This window comes from Vigna radiata, chromosome 3, assembly GCF_000741045.1.
Source record: "Vigna radiata var. radiata cultivar VC1973A chromosome 3, Vradiata_ver6, whole genome shotgun sequence".
Classification (NCBI taxonomy): domain Eukaryota; kingdom Viridiplantae; phylum Streptophyta; class Magnoliopsida; order Fabales; family Fabaceae; genus Vigna; species Vigna radiata.
Window position 1 is genome coordinate 342,009 of NC_028353.1, and position 14,297 is coordinate 356,305.

The 14,297-nt window shown below is 28.3% G+C and overlaps 1 protein-coding gene across 1 annotated transcript; it reads left to right on the top strand.

The window, feature by feature from the left end:
• Positions 1 to 11,999: 11,999 nt before the first annotated feature.
• Positions 12,000 to 13,451, top strand: LOC106757079 (peroxidase A2). The gene is made up of 4 exons (XM_014639663.2): positions 12,000 to 12,305; positions 12,395 to 12,589; positions 12,695 to 12,860; positions 12,959 to 13,451. The coding sequence occupies exons 1-4, from the start codon at positions 12,087 to 12,089 to the stop codon at positions 13,375 to 13,377; spliced, it is 999 nt and encodes a 332-aa protein (XP_014495149.1). The 5' UTR covers positions 12,000 to 12,086; the 3' UTR covers positions 13,378 to 13,451.
• The last annotated feature ends 846 nt before the right edge of the window (positions 13,452 to 14,297 follow it).

Here is a 14,297-nt window from a genome sequence, read left to right on the forward strand (position 1 = left end):
ACGTATATATACTAAAATTGTTCACACAATTTCAGTAATCTTGAATCACTTTGATTGTTTTTGTACTTGAGATTTGATCATATCTCAATCAAGAAGATTCACTTTATTTAGTTTATTGTACATATAAATTTAAACAACATATATTCAATTTCACGAAATTTTGTTAACATTTTGCATTGGTCTTCAGGTTAGACGAAATGAAAGTAATTATAAACCACAATTAAATATGCACTCAATGATCAATATAAAACACAATTGCAAATATTCATTAATTTTAAGACATGTATATTAAAATTTATATGCATGAATAAACTATGTAAAAGTGATTAATCTTCTTAAACTATACAACTAGACAATTTAAGATTCAATACTTATAAATTATTAGTATCGTCTCCTCTTATGTTCATTTTTAAAAAATACATTTCTTCAAAAAATTTGGAGACAATAAATAATTTTTGTATTAAATCTCAAACGGAAAACTAAAGCTAACTCAGTACAACAATATATTTAAGTATAGAATTAATCATATATCCAACATACAAAAAATAAATAACGTACTACAAAATTATAGACTCATATTAAAAAGTAAATTTTAAAGACAATAATAAGAACCTGAGAGCGTGAAAACAATGGAGAAGGATGGAACTACTCGCGTCTTGTAATGGTACAAAATCTCACCACAAAAATACAGTATATGGACACAAATACAAACAACATATTAGTCTCAAGAACAAAAGAAAACAAAAAACACAAACAAATAAATAAAGAGAATCACACTCACCACAACAGAGAAGACGAACAATGAAAGCGAAGATCGAACAAAGAGTTAGCGCGACGGTGATTGATAAGTGTGAAAATGAGTTATTTTTACACTTATAAATGATCTCAATTTTATAATTATTCATGTTATTACTCAGTGAAAAGTTGTAATAGGAAGTAGATTGTTTCGTAAATTATTGTTCAGGAAAAGTTGTATAAATTGGAAGTTGTCAACCAATTCTCGCAGAGCGGAAGCAAAAATTTGCAGAGCCAGGAAAATTAATTCGCACAGCGCACCAATACTTGTGCGCTGAGCAAATTATACCAGTTAAAAGGAGGTTTCAATTTTTAAATTCGCATAGCGCACCACTGTGCACTTAGCGAATTAGAGCAGTTGAGTGCATGAATTAAAATTAATTCGCACAGCGAATACACTCTTGTGCGCTGAGCGAATTAAAATAATTAACTGCTCTTAAAAGATGTGACAGACAAAAAGAAACCATCTCCTGACACGAAAAATAGAAAAACGCTCTGGAGAACTGGAGAAGACCATCAGGAGACCCTTCAAGACATCAAGACTTCACTTTCTGCAAGGAATTGTTGTAAAGAGTACGTTTTAGATGTCTAAGAGAGGCTGGTTTTTCTGTTCATTGGAATTGGTTGTATGACGATACATTAATGTAAATTTCCTGTGCAATATATGTCTCTGTTCTTGTTCTTTTCTTGACTTGCTTTAGATTATACGGAAGTATAATTCTTTGGAAAGGTTCTTTTGTACTGAGAAGTATTTTTAGAACTAGAAACTTAAGAAAAGAAACTAAAAGTGACTACACTAGGAATAACTTCTATACTTTTGGTCATTCTAAACATCTGATTTTAATGCAAAATTATCTGTTGAATTAATTAAGGAATTAATAATTTAATAGATAATTTTAGAACTTGCTTTAAGTGATCAAATCAAGATACGCTTATGTGAATGCTTGAATAGAGAACGTATTTTATTCAGGATTTTACTGTAATGTTAGCCAAAGACTAACTCCATAGTTTCTTGTATTGTTTTGTGTATTTTGATGTCTAATTGAGTTATAAAAGGAAGAATTGTCATGTGTTGCACAAGTCCCTTGGGAGAACGATACTTTACTTATCCACTGTATTACTTGTAACGATTTGGTATACTTGCCAAAAAGTTATCAATGATAGCGACAAACGAAAGGTGCAACGGTGTCAAAGCAATGACAATATCGAAGATGAAGAGAGAACCCATAATACAACAACATAGGTTTGCACAGGTGAAAGGAAGAAGAAAACCATAGAAGTGGGTCTTGTAAAATTTTAACCCTAGAAAGACTTATTACTTTGATTATTTTAATAACCGAAACAATAACAACTCTTTGGCATTGATTTTATATTACTAATAACTTATGCCTATATCCTAAAAAAATAAAATAAAAACTAAAATTTTCAGTGATAATTTTGAAATTTGGATCAAACTTTTGGCCTCGGTTCTGAATAAAATTGAAGCATAAATACTCTATGGCTTCGGTTTTGTAAACAACCGAGGCCATATGGATTGTTCAAACGTGTAATAATTCATAACTGTCAGTTTTGAAAGACCCTATGATAGGAGTTCTATAAATAATCGAAGTCATAGGTCTTGTTCAAGCATGGAATACAATTTTGGAAGACCCTATGATAGCAGTTCTATAAATAATCAAAGCCATAAGTCATATTCAATGAGGGAATAATTTAAATTGTCAGTTTTTTAAAAATGTTTGATGATTTAGCATCCCTTTAGGCTTTGGTTGTTTTCAACCGAGACCAAAAAATAATATGGCTTTGATTATTGAGTGAACCGAGACATATATGTTCGCAAATTTTTCAAAAATATCATCACATTGTTTTATGCTGTGATCGATTTTGTCAAAATCGAAGCATATTGGTGCGTTAAAAGTCTAATTTTGTAAAAGTGAGTGTATCAATGTTGAACAGACTCACCCCTGAGAAAGAGATTGCTGGAAATCAAAGTATAAGTCGAAGTTTCACATTGGGTGGAACTGAAAAAATTGAGTAACATATATAAGGTAAAAGACTTATAAATCCGTTATCTTAAGATTTTTGGTTGAATGTGGCCTCTCAATCTCTTATAGATATGGCTCAAGTCTCATTGATGTTGTTTGTCTCTTTTGTTTTACTGAAAAATACATTTATAATGATTGATTGTTTATATATTAAGAAAAGTGAGGGAAGAAAATAAAGTAAACGAGAAAAGGAAGAAAGAATATAATGTGAAGAAAAAGAATTTAAATAATAATAATAATAATAATAATGGATATGCAAAGCAATATTTAAGAATAATAAAGGTTAATAAAAAATAGTGTTCTTGTTATTTATATGAAAAGGATATTTTTATTTTTGTTAAAGAAAATATATGTAAGGAGAAAGGGATAGTTATTAAATTGGGAGGTGCAACAAAAGCCCATTCTTATTCGCTTATTTTTTTTTTTCTATGACATAATAGTAAGTCCAAATGGACTTAAAGCAGTTCAAGGCCTAGCTCATTTTAGGCCCTAAGCATTAGAAATTTACAACTTTATCCAATTCAAATTGAAAAAAACATTAAGTAAAATTTGCATTTTTTTTTATATCAATTAAAAGGTTTACCCCCAAAAAATAAATGTTTTAACCCATTCATTATTCATTAGACGAAACAAACATAAAACATTTTCCATTCCTAACCTACCTTGTTTTTTCTCTCGTTATGTGCTCAAAATCAAATAAGTCTGACCATATTTATGTATTTTCAGTGACAGAATGATAAGGAAGTAGGGGACATAGTACCTCAGTATCTTATAAAAGCTGTATCTGTTCTATTTTAGTGCAATTATATAAATATTAAAATATTATATTTTTTAATTTTTATTCTGTCGTACTTTACTTGATATTTTTGCATTTAGGTTTTAAGAAATATAACTTTTTATTGATATAAAATGATATCAACGATAAAAAAATTATATTAATTTACTTTTTAAAATATATAATATTTTATGATAAAATTGCACTTTTATTTTGTTTTAATTTTGATTTTTAACAACAACTTTTTTTTTTACATAATCTTATTTTATAAAAAAAAGGACTTTCCAAATATTAAATAATTCTGGATTATCTTTTAAAATGGATATCAATTTTTTGATAGCACAAAATTCTTAAAGTGAAAAGAATAACAAATATTTGAATATTCTTTAGTTATATTTAATGACATTTTGTTGTTTCTTTATCCTAGGAGCATCTCTTTTATGTGATTGGTGCTTTTAAATATTAGAGTAACTTTTCTTTTTCTATGAATATGAAATAAAGAAATAATTTTTTGACACACTTAAATTTTCTACATTCATTTGACATTATCCTTAGTTATTTTTTACTCTATTTTTTTTTGAAAAACTATAAAACTTTACACTTTTTGGACCATTTTACCTTTATATTATGTGTCAAATGAATGTAAAAGTGTGTCATGGTATTATTACTCTATGAAATATAGGTAATAGATGTAAAGATATAGAAAATGATATTTTAGAAGTGATAATGGTTTAAAAATAATAAGACTCAATTAATTTATTATTAAAAGGTTTTAATATAAATAGTTTTGTGAGAAACGAACTCCATTATTTTAAAATACACAATTTTTTAGAAATCACTTTTGTAGAGTTTTCTAACTCCTCTCTAAGAATTCTCATCTCTTGTTCATATGTTTGAATATTAGAGACCGTCTGAGTGATCCCCACGACGAGATCTTCAAGTCTAACCAATCAATTTCTCGATATTAGCTCCCAAAATCTCCTTAGGGTCAACTCCAAGAGCCCCCTCACCTCTAGTCAAGATGCACGTTTCTTATTCATACCATCACACACTAGTGCAAAAACACGGTTAACTTTTAGAATATATGCATTTCATATTATATATTTGAAAAAAAATACTGCATATAAAAAATTTTCATTTATAATATGTACTTACAAATTATTATGTTGTATTGTATGTATATGTAATAAAAATAATTCATATGCGATATGTTATCTAATCATATAATAAAATATCATACTCTACGTTTATATATAATAAACTAAATATATACAAAAAAATTTCAAATTCTATCATTTGTAATTAAATTTATACATTAACTATTTTCATAATATTTTTAATAAAACTACAAATCGCAAATAAACTAAAAATAATTATACAAAACCCATATTATTATATAAATTGAACAAAATAAAATAACCACTAAAAAAATAATTTCATAACATACGAATACCTATATATTATTTATCTTTAACAAATAAATAGACACATAAATAAAAAAACAACAACCGGATTTGCTAAAATCATTTTAGCTTTACCCCATTTCAACACGCACATAAAAGAATATCACCTAGCAAATTATAAGCTTTATTTAACCAAAACAAAAATATATAATTTAATCCAAATAAAACTATTACAAAAAATGTATCATAAGAAAAAAATTAGTTAGCTTTCATTACCTTGTTTGACAATACTTTTCTTACTCATTATAGGATGATAATGTAATCCCTCCTCCCTTTTGATTGAAAGCTTAGATGTCAACATGTGTATTCGTTTCATATCTTTTGTTTATTATTCTTCTATATTTCCTTTAATGTGTAAGTAATAGGTTCGAGTAATTGTGTGTAAATAATTATTCATTGGTAAATATACATCAACCATCAATGAATTTTTTTCGTTGGTAAAAATACGTTGGTACATATCGTGAATTGATCTTCTATTTCTTTTCTTCTTTTTCCTTTATCTTTTATTCTTTGTCTTCTTCCACTATAAGAAAATTGCATATTATGGACATACATAATTTGATAGTAGTAACAAAAATTTATCGATAATTTAAGTTTACCGATAGATTATCGATGATAGAAAAACCATTGATAAAATGGTTATCGATAAATTTTATCGATGGATCACGAAATCCATCAGTAATTATCAATGAAAAATGATCCATCGATAATTACTAACAGATTATGGTTGTCAGTAAAGGTCACGATTGGTTCTTCTTTTTCGTCCTTATCTTTCTCTTAATTTTCTTTTTATTTTCTTCTTCATCCTATTCTTTTTTCTCCTCTTGGTTGGTTATAGCTCACCACTATCACCATTATGGTATCTACTATTGCAACCTTAAGCTCTTTCTCTTTCACGTCATTTTCCTCCTTATTTTCTTCTTTCAATTCTCTCTTTCTTCCTTCTCCTCCTCCAACTCCATCCGGTACCGTTGTTGTGCCATCGTTCAGTGCATCATCACCATTGACTTATCTTTGTTATGCCTCCTCTTCCTCTTCCTTTTATTTACTCCTTCCTTTCCTCCTTATACTTTTTCTTCTCTTCTTTTTTTCTTGTTGTTCTCACCTGTCTCTCTTTAATATATTAAAAAGTCTGAACAGAGTTAGCGGAAAATTTGCAACTCATTCTAGATGGAATTTATCAGTAATAGGAATTTACAAATTTTCAACCAACTTTACCAACATAACTAATCATTAGATACATTAACGACAAAAATATCTATCTAAAATACAAGTTCTAATTTATTGAGAGATCTTATATATGGACTTTACAAATGAATTAATTATCAACGAAAATATTCGTTAGTAATTCAAATTCTAAAATTTGTTAGTAAAATCCTTAGTAAACTTTGGTTTACTGACATATTTATTTTTACTAGTAAATTTTTTTTGGTAATTATGAAAATTCTTGTAGTGTTCAACCTCCTTCTTGTCTTCCTCTGTCGTTGTTCGTCATCGAAGTGGTCACTGTCTTCTATTGTCATCGTCATTAATGTCATTGTCGTCCTTGTTTCCACCATCTCTAGCTCCTCCTCTTCCTCCTCCTTTTTTCTTGTCATCGTCGTCATTGTTGTCCTCAACACTATCGTCATTGTCGTCTCCTCTTCCTCATCCTCCTCCACCACCATTTTCTCTTCTTTCTTTTTCTATTCTTCTCGTCAATTTCTAACTAATTTATAAAACATATTTTCTTCTTGTCGTTCCTCTCCTTTTTCACTCTTCTTGTCTCTTTTCCTTTTTCACTCTCATCATGGCAAATGACAAGAAGGATGAGGTAAGAAAGAAAAGGAGAGAAAAACATATGTTACATATACATGGACACAAATATGTCAATATATGACATCATTTCTCATAAAAAAGTTAACATTATTAAATAATGAGTACTTTATTCATTTGTTCATAAAATATAGAGATAAAATAGAATAAACTTTAAAAATGGAGACCAATTCCAAAAAGTGCATTATAGTTTAAAAATTGAAAACATAAGTAATCCAAAATTATATAAACTTGAAAAAAACATGAAATTACAATCCTTTATATTACTTTAAAGTTAATAGTATAAATGTTATGGTTTATTGTCTCAAAATTAAACATTGAACAAATATTATTGAACAAAGGACCTAAGAATAGAAAGAAAGATATTGGAGTCTGTTAAAAAGAAGAAACAAAACAAGATTAAAAAAGATCATTGAATGACTTTACGGAAAGAGATAGAGAGTAATCCTATCTTTACAAATTACTCAATAACCATCAACAAGTTAATAAAAAAAAGAAAATAATATCGTGACTTTCTCTCTTGAAGTTAATGATGAATCCATTAAAGATAAGCTGCTATTGGCGAAAGAATATGCTGAACATGAAAATTAGAATTTCATGTCTCCATCTACTTTGGTACATTCTGTGTCTGCCACACTTTGTTTTTGTTTATGTCAACTTTACAATCTACTTGTCTTGAAATTCTCGTCAAATTCTATAACGGAAAAAGTTCTTTTAACAACATATTTTAGTAATGTATATATGACAGCTTGTAATTTATATCTTCATCAACTTTTTATAAGAGAAATAATTTTTTGACACACTTAAATTTTTTACATTTATTTATCTTATTTAGTTTTTATCTTCTTTATTCTTGAAAAACTATAAATTTTTCATTTTTTAGATTATTTTATTCTTATATTATGTGTCAAATAAATAAATGTGAAAATGTGTATGCTATTATTATTATTTTAATAGTGAATGGCACGCAATCTTCGAACCCAAACTTAGCCAGACTTATCACGTCATCCACATCAAACTCTTTAATCGCACTTATAAAATTGCATTAATTATCTCCACTCTTATTTTATACTTGTATTTTTAACGCTAATATATCAACACCAAATTCTTTTAAAAAATGCATAACCTACTATTATACGCATTTGCAATTTCCTGAGTTTAATGGATATATATGCCTACCGGTATGACTTTTTATACTATTAATTTTATTTCAATGAGAATGAGATTCTTCAAAATATATTTTTGAAACGTATTATCGTTTTATAAATTAACACTATCATACATGTTGTTGCATTGTTTTATTATTTTTTTTATCGATATATTTATCTAGTTTTTTTTTCATAATAAGTATTTTTTATTTATGGATATAATATAATATTATCATAGGTTTTAATATGATCCTCTGGTTTTTTAATAAATTTTTTATGTAATGACAGTGTAGCATAAGTCTATTTAGAGTTAAATTACCACCCCATACTTTTATTACTATATTTTTAAAACCATCACAATAATTTTGATCTCAAACTTCAATTAAATGTGATAGACTAGAGGCACAATATTCAGTATACAATAAAATTACTCTTTTCTAAAATCCAAATAAGTTCTATTTAAGATTAAAAATCTTCTAGAATTTTGGAATACTAGTAATTGTCTTTCTGTCTTCATCTTTACCTATTACATTTTTTCTGTCAAAATTTGTTGCTCACATCAGTAATTAATTTGTTTTTAATCACTTTTTTTTTTTGTCTATAAAGCTTGTATTAAAATCTTTTGCAAAAGCCTCGAACTCCATTTTGTTCGTATATCAACATAGTTAAATATTAGTCGAATGCTGTACGGTGGTTAAATAATATTATTTTAATTAGCAAGATAAATACTACTTAGTATCCTAGACGTGGCTTAAAAAATAAAAAATTTCGTGTTCTTATCTTATAGGAGTCCGAGTCTGATTCTTTAGGATTAAGAAAAATATTTAATTTAGTTGATAATTATAAATATTGAGCGATATTATTATTTTCTTTAACCTGAAAAAAAAATACGCATTTATCCCCGATAAATAGATTGTCTTTATGATATCGCTAGTCATTATACTGATGTACATCATCAAGTAACTACTAATTTAAGGCTTATAAATAATAAAAAAAAAGAGTAAGTAAATTTTGTTCATTATAACATTATCCTGGTGATTAGATTAATACACTTGAATGTGATTTCCAGGAAAAAACTAACGACAGAAAGAGACAAGAAATAGTATCTTTTTAACATTTTTTAATACATATTTCTGATAATGACTCCGAACACTGAATTTTTCTTTATAAGAAATTGCTTTCATATACACACACAACAAGTTATTATTACATAAATAAATCTTAATTATTTTATATAAATAAAAATGTTATAATAATAGAATTATACATGACTTTTTAAGTATAAGTTAAACTTTTCTGTAAAAAAAAAAGAGTAATTTTATCGTTTGAATCTCAATACAAATTTATATAATTAAAATTTGATTATCTTATTTCTATAAGTATATTGACTCAACTTTTGGGCATAAAAGTTATTTACCACTAATAGTGTTTCTACCAACAATCTAGATGAATTTGAGTTTCTAGTAAAATTTTGAGGGTGAACTGCTCCCTTCACCCACTAGTTAACCCATATATATATATATATATATATATATATATATATATATATATATATATATATATATATATATATATATATATATATATATATATATTATATATACTATTTTATTGCAGAAATTTCAAAGATATTATTTTAATTGAGTTAGACGCTAGGTTCTTAATTAACATTTTTGTTTCATTAATTTACTAATGCAATTACGATTATTGTCATATTGAACTGAAGTGAAAAAATATATTTATCTGTTTGAATAAATAAATACCATTAAATACAAGTAGGAATACCAAGAGTAAGGCTTTGTTCTTATAAGGTGATTTGGGAGAGATGATTTGGAGGAGATGATTTGAATGGATTTGAGGGTAATTTTTTTGTTGTTTTTTTAAGTGGATTTGTGGGTAACTGAGAGTAGATTTGGATGTAAAGTTTGTGAGAATTAGTGTAGAATTTGATTGATGTGATAGATTTAAAAAAATTGTTTGATTGGTAGAAATTGAAAATTACTAAAATGTCCCTAGTTATTAAAGTGATATAAAGTGTTATTTGTTAATGTTATATTTAATTGTAAAAATATTTATAAAGAGTAAAAAGTTAAAAGTTATTATTCAAAATAATTTTTAAAAAGTAAAAAAATTATAATTTAGTAAAATGAATTTATTTTTAAATGTATATGAAGTAGTAAATTAATATAAATTAAATAAATTATATCTATTACCAAAAACACTAAGATAAACCAATTTACAAGTTTAAAGCATCAAAATAAACTTTTAAAAGTTAATGGGATACACTAAAAATAAAAAAAAATAAATTAAAAGAGTAAAAACATAAAATATTTAATAATCAGTCCAATGAGATCAAAGACAAGAAGATGGTGATGGGTGAATGGCCGGATGCAAACCTTACTTATGCTCAACCAAATACTGAGACATGAAATTTAATCAAACATTGAGGGCAAATATGACTTTTTCCTGTAAATCCCTCCTAATCTCTCTTCTATTGCGGGTGATAAAAAATGTATCCATCCTGCAAATCCGTCGTTGTCGTTCTGCACTTTTTCTCTCAAACAAACATGAAACAATATGCATTTCTTCGCCCTCAAATCCGCATTAACAGTTAAATTTGTTCATGCGAACAGAGGCTAAGTTCTTATTAGGACTAACTTCCTCCACCCTCTTTGTTTATTGTGGATGGATATTGGATGTTCTTTGAATTGATGAGATGTCATTTTAATGAGTTTATAGAAAATGTAGAAATAATAAAATTGAATGTTAAAAGAAGTTTTATGTTAGCATGAACTTGATAATAAAATTTTGATGTCCATTTAATTGGAGAAAAAGTTAAAACTTTGTTGCACTCATTTAAACATAGATAACTGTGTTTGGAAAGTATGTATCAGAGGATTTTCTATGGGAGAACTTGTATATATAGAGTTAAAAAGGAAATTGAGAGTATTGTTGATGCTTCTGGAGCCGTTTTATTACATTGAGAGTACTGTAGTTTTGTTCATATTTATTTTGAGCATATTTATCACAATGACTTTTCGCTTGAGAAGAACCTATAAATGAGAAGGATTGAATAATACTCTATAGATTGAAAGAGAGCTTAACAAAAAATTCCTTCTAAATAACTTGCATTTATCAATTTATTTTGATTAAATTACATTACCTTACTGCACTATTTTACTGTTTTGTCTTGCCATCATCATATTTATTATGAGAACATTTTGCAAGAACATATATAAACCACACTAATAACATGTTTGTTATTCTTCAATGATACATAACATGCAATTTCAAAAGCATCTACAAGTGGAAAAATTACATTACGACATGCTCCTCACTGATTGCAGACATGATTCTATTGGTTACACACATCAGTGACTAGATGTTGTACCTTAATGTTTTGTTTTCCCATTGCTGACTTAGACGTAGTACCTATCAAACGTTTAGCTCGTTAATAATTTTCCTACCACAAGAAACATGGCCCTTAGAATTTTCTATCTTTTTCATTTTCAATATTAAACCCCAGCCAATAATCTTATTGTAACAGTTCAACGCTTAAATATGGAAAAAGCAAAAATAGAATTCTAGAATAGACTAAAACATATGAAAAGCATTGACAACTTTTAATCTCCAAAATTTCTAGCTTTCTTTTGTTCACATCATTTATTTTGACAAACGTTTAGCAGAGATATCATGTGTTTCCATTCAATCACTTCATGCAGGTTTTATGACATTTAACTGATAAAGTGCATATATTTATATATGGTGCCAAATATGGACTCAAAGTAGCGCAAGGTAGTAAAGTGGTAATCATTATGGTTTGAATTTTCCTTTCAACGTCCGTTGTGTGCACCTAATGATTACTACAAATCCTATTTTTTAGGATTTTGGCTAGCATATGCTTGCAAGTAATGTAACAGTGAAAACTTTATCTACAAGCAAATTATAAATTTTTCAAAGACGTATACTTTCTTATATATATGCCACCTAGATTCCATGCATTATTTGCTAAAACCAATAGAGAAGAATATACAACAAGTCATCAAATATGTCTTCTTTAACTCATTCCCTTCTCACCACAACCATTTTCTCAGTGCTCACAATCTTTCTTCATCCATCAAATGCTCAACTGAGTTCAACCTTCTACTCCACCACATGCCCTAACGTCTCTTCCATCGTGAGCAGTGTTATTCAGCAGGCTCTGCAATCTGATACTCGTATTGCTGCCAGCCTAACTCGTCTTCATTTTCATGATTGCTTTGTTAATGTACACATTTCAAGAAGCACAATTCGTTTTGATTTTGGTATCATCATGCACTGTCAGATATCAGATAAATATATACTTTTGAGTTTCAGGGATGTGATGGGTCTCTTTTGTTAGACCAAGGTGGGAACATAACACTGAGCGAGAAAAATGCAGGCCCCAACAATAATTCCGCTCGTGGCTTCAACGTAGTCGACAACATAAAGACATCTCTTGAAAATTCATGCCCTGGTGTTGTATCTTGTGCTGATATTCTTGCTCTTGCTGCTGAAGCTTCTGTGTCTTTGGTAATCTTGTTATTATAGTTCTTATAATCCTCCTTACCTTATCAAATTTCTTGTAAGAACAACAACAAAGAATTTTCCCACACATGAAAACCAAAATATTTGCAGGGAGGAGGACCTTCATGGACCGTACTACTAGGCAGAAGGGACGGTTTGATTGCAAACCAATCTGGTGCTAACACTTCCATTCCTGCTCCAACTGAAAGCTTGGCCAATGTCACAGCAAAATTTGCTGCCGTTGGATTAAACATAACTGATCTCGTTGCATTATCTGGTAATCTTCTGCATTCCAACACTTACTGCATTTAATAACAACTTGTATCACTCACTTTTAACAATGATTTGTTCATTAACTAATGTTTGATTTCAAAGGTGCACACACTTTTGGTCGTGCACAGTGCAGGTTTTTCAACCAGAGGCTGTTCAACTTCAGTGGCACGGGTAGCCCTGATCCCACGCTGAACTCAAGCTATTTAGCAACCCTGCAGCAAAACTGTCCACAAAATGGAAGCGGGAACACTCTGAACAACCTTGACCCTTCTTCCCCAGACACCTTCGACAACAACTACTTCCAAAATCTTCTCAACAATCAGGGTCTTCTTCAAACAGACCAAGAACTTTTTTCCACCAGTGGCTCCGCCACAATATCCATCGTCAACAACTTCGCCAACAACCAAACCGCCTTCTTCCAAGCCTTTGCTCAGTCCATGATTAACATGGGTAATATTAGCCCCTTAACAGGAAGCCAGGGAGAAATCAGATTAGATTGTAAGAAAGTCAATGGAAGCTAAAAAAGAATCCCATGAGGCATAACTTGTTCTTCACACATTACTAATTACCATCAAAACACACACACACACACACACACACATATATATATATATATATATATATATATATTATATATATATATACACACACACAAACTTAAAACTATATATAAATATAGGTTCGTGTTTGTTGTTGTGATCATGTCAGGGTATGGTAGAACTTCAAAATCAGTATCTGCATGTTGGACTATTGGTTTGTTTTCTTACGTAAAGTGATGTTATAATACGTTTTTCTAATAAATTTGCGTTAGTAGTAACATGTAAGACTCTAGTTTTAGTTGATACTTGATTCAGCTGTTACTTTAATTTCTTTCTTTTTTTTTCATGGTCACAAGTCAACTTTACAAATTAAGTAGCTAGATGCTACCTATTTCGAAACTACAGCTAGTAGTTTCTATTTTGTAGTTGAAAGCAGAGAAATGTGGAATGACCTAAATAGTTCGACGATGCTGTTCGAATGAAGATAAAATGTCGAAAAGCTAGTAACCATTGACAGAGTGTAGAAGAAAAAAAATAAAACGATAATAACAGTACACTTATTAACACTAAAAACGTTGAAGTAATGAAAAATATTGAATTTTAATAAGATAACTTGAAATCAATTAAATTTATGAAGGAAAATAGTAGAGAATTTACCAAATTATAGTTTCATGTTACGATTCAATATAAAAATACTAAATAATATAATTCTAACTTTTCTGTCAGACATTTATTCAGTAAGTTAACTAGGTCGTCTTATAAACAAGTTTAAACTTTATTAATAAAAATTTAATTGCTTAAATACTTTTACTATAAGTTTGTATTAAATTGAGATGTTTATAATAATTAATTTGTTAAAATTTATGTTTAGAGACAAAATTTATTGATTGTTCCATTTCAAT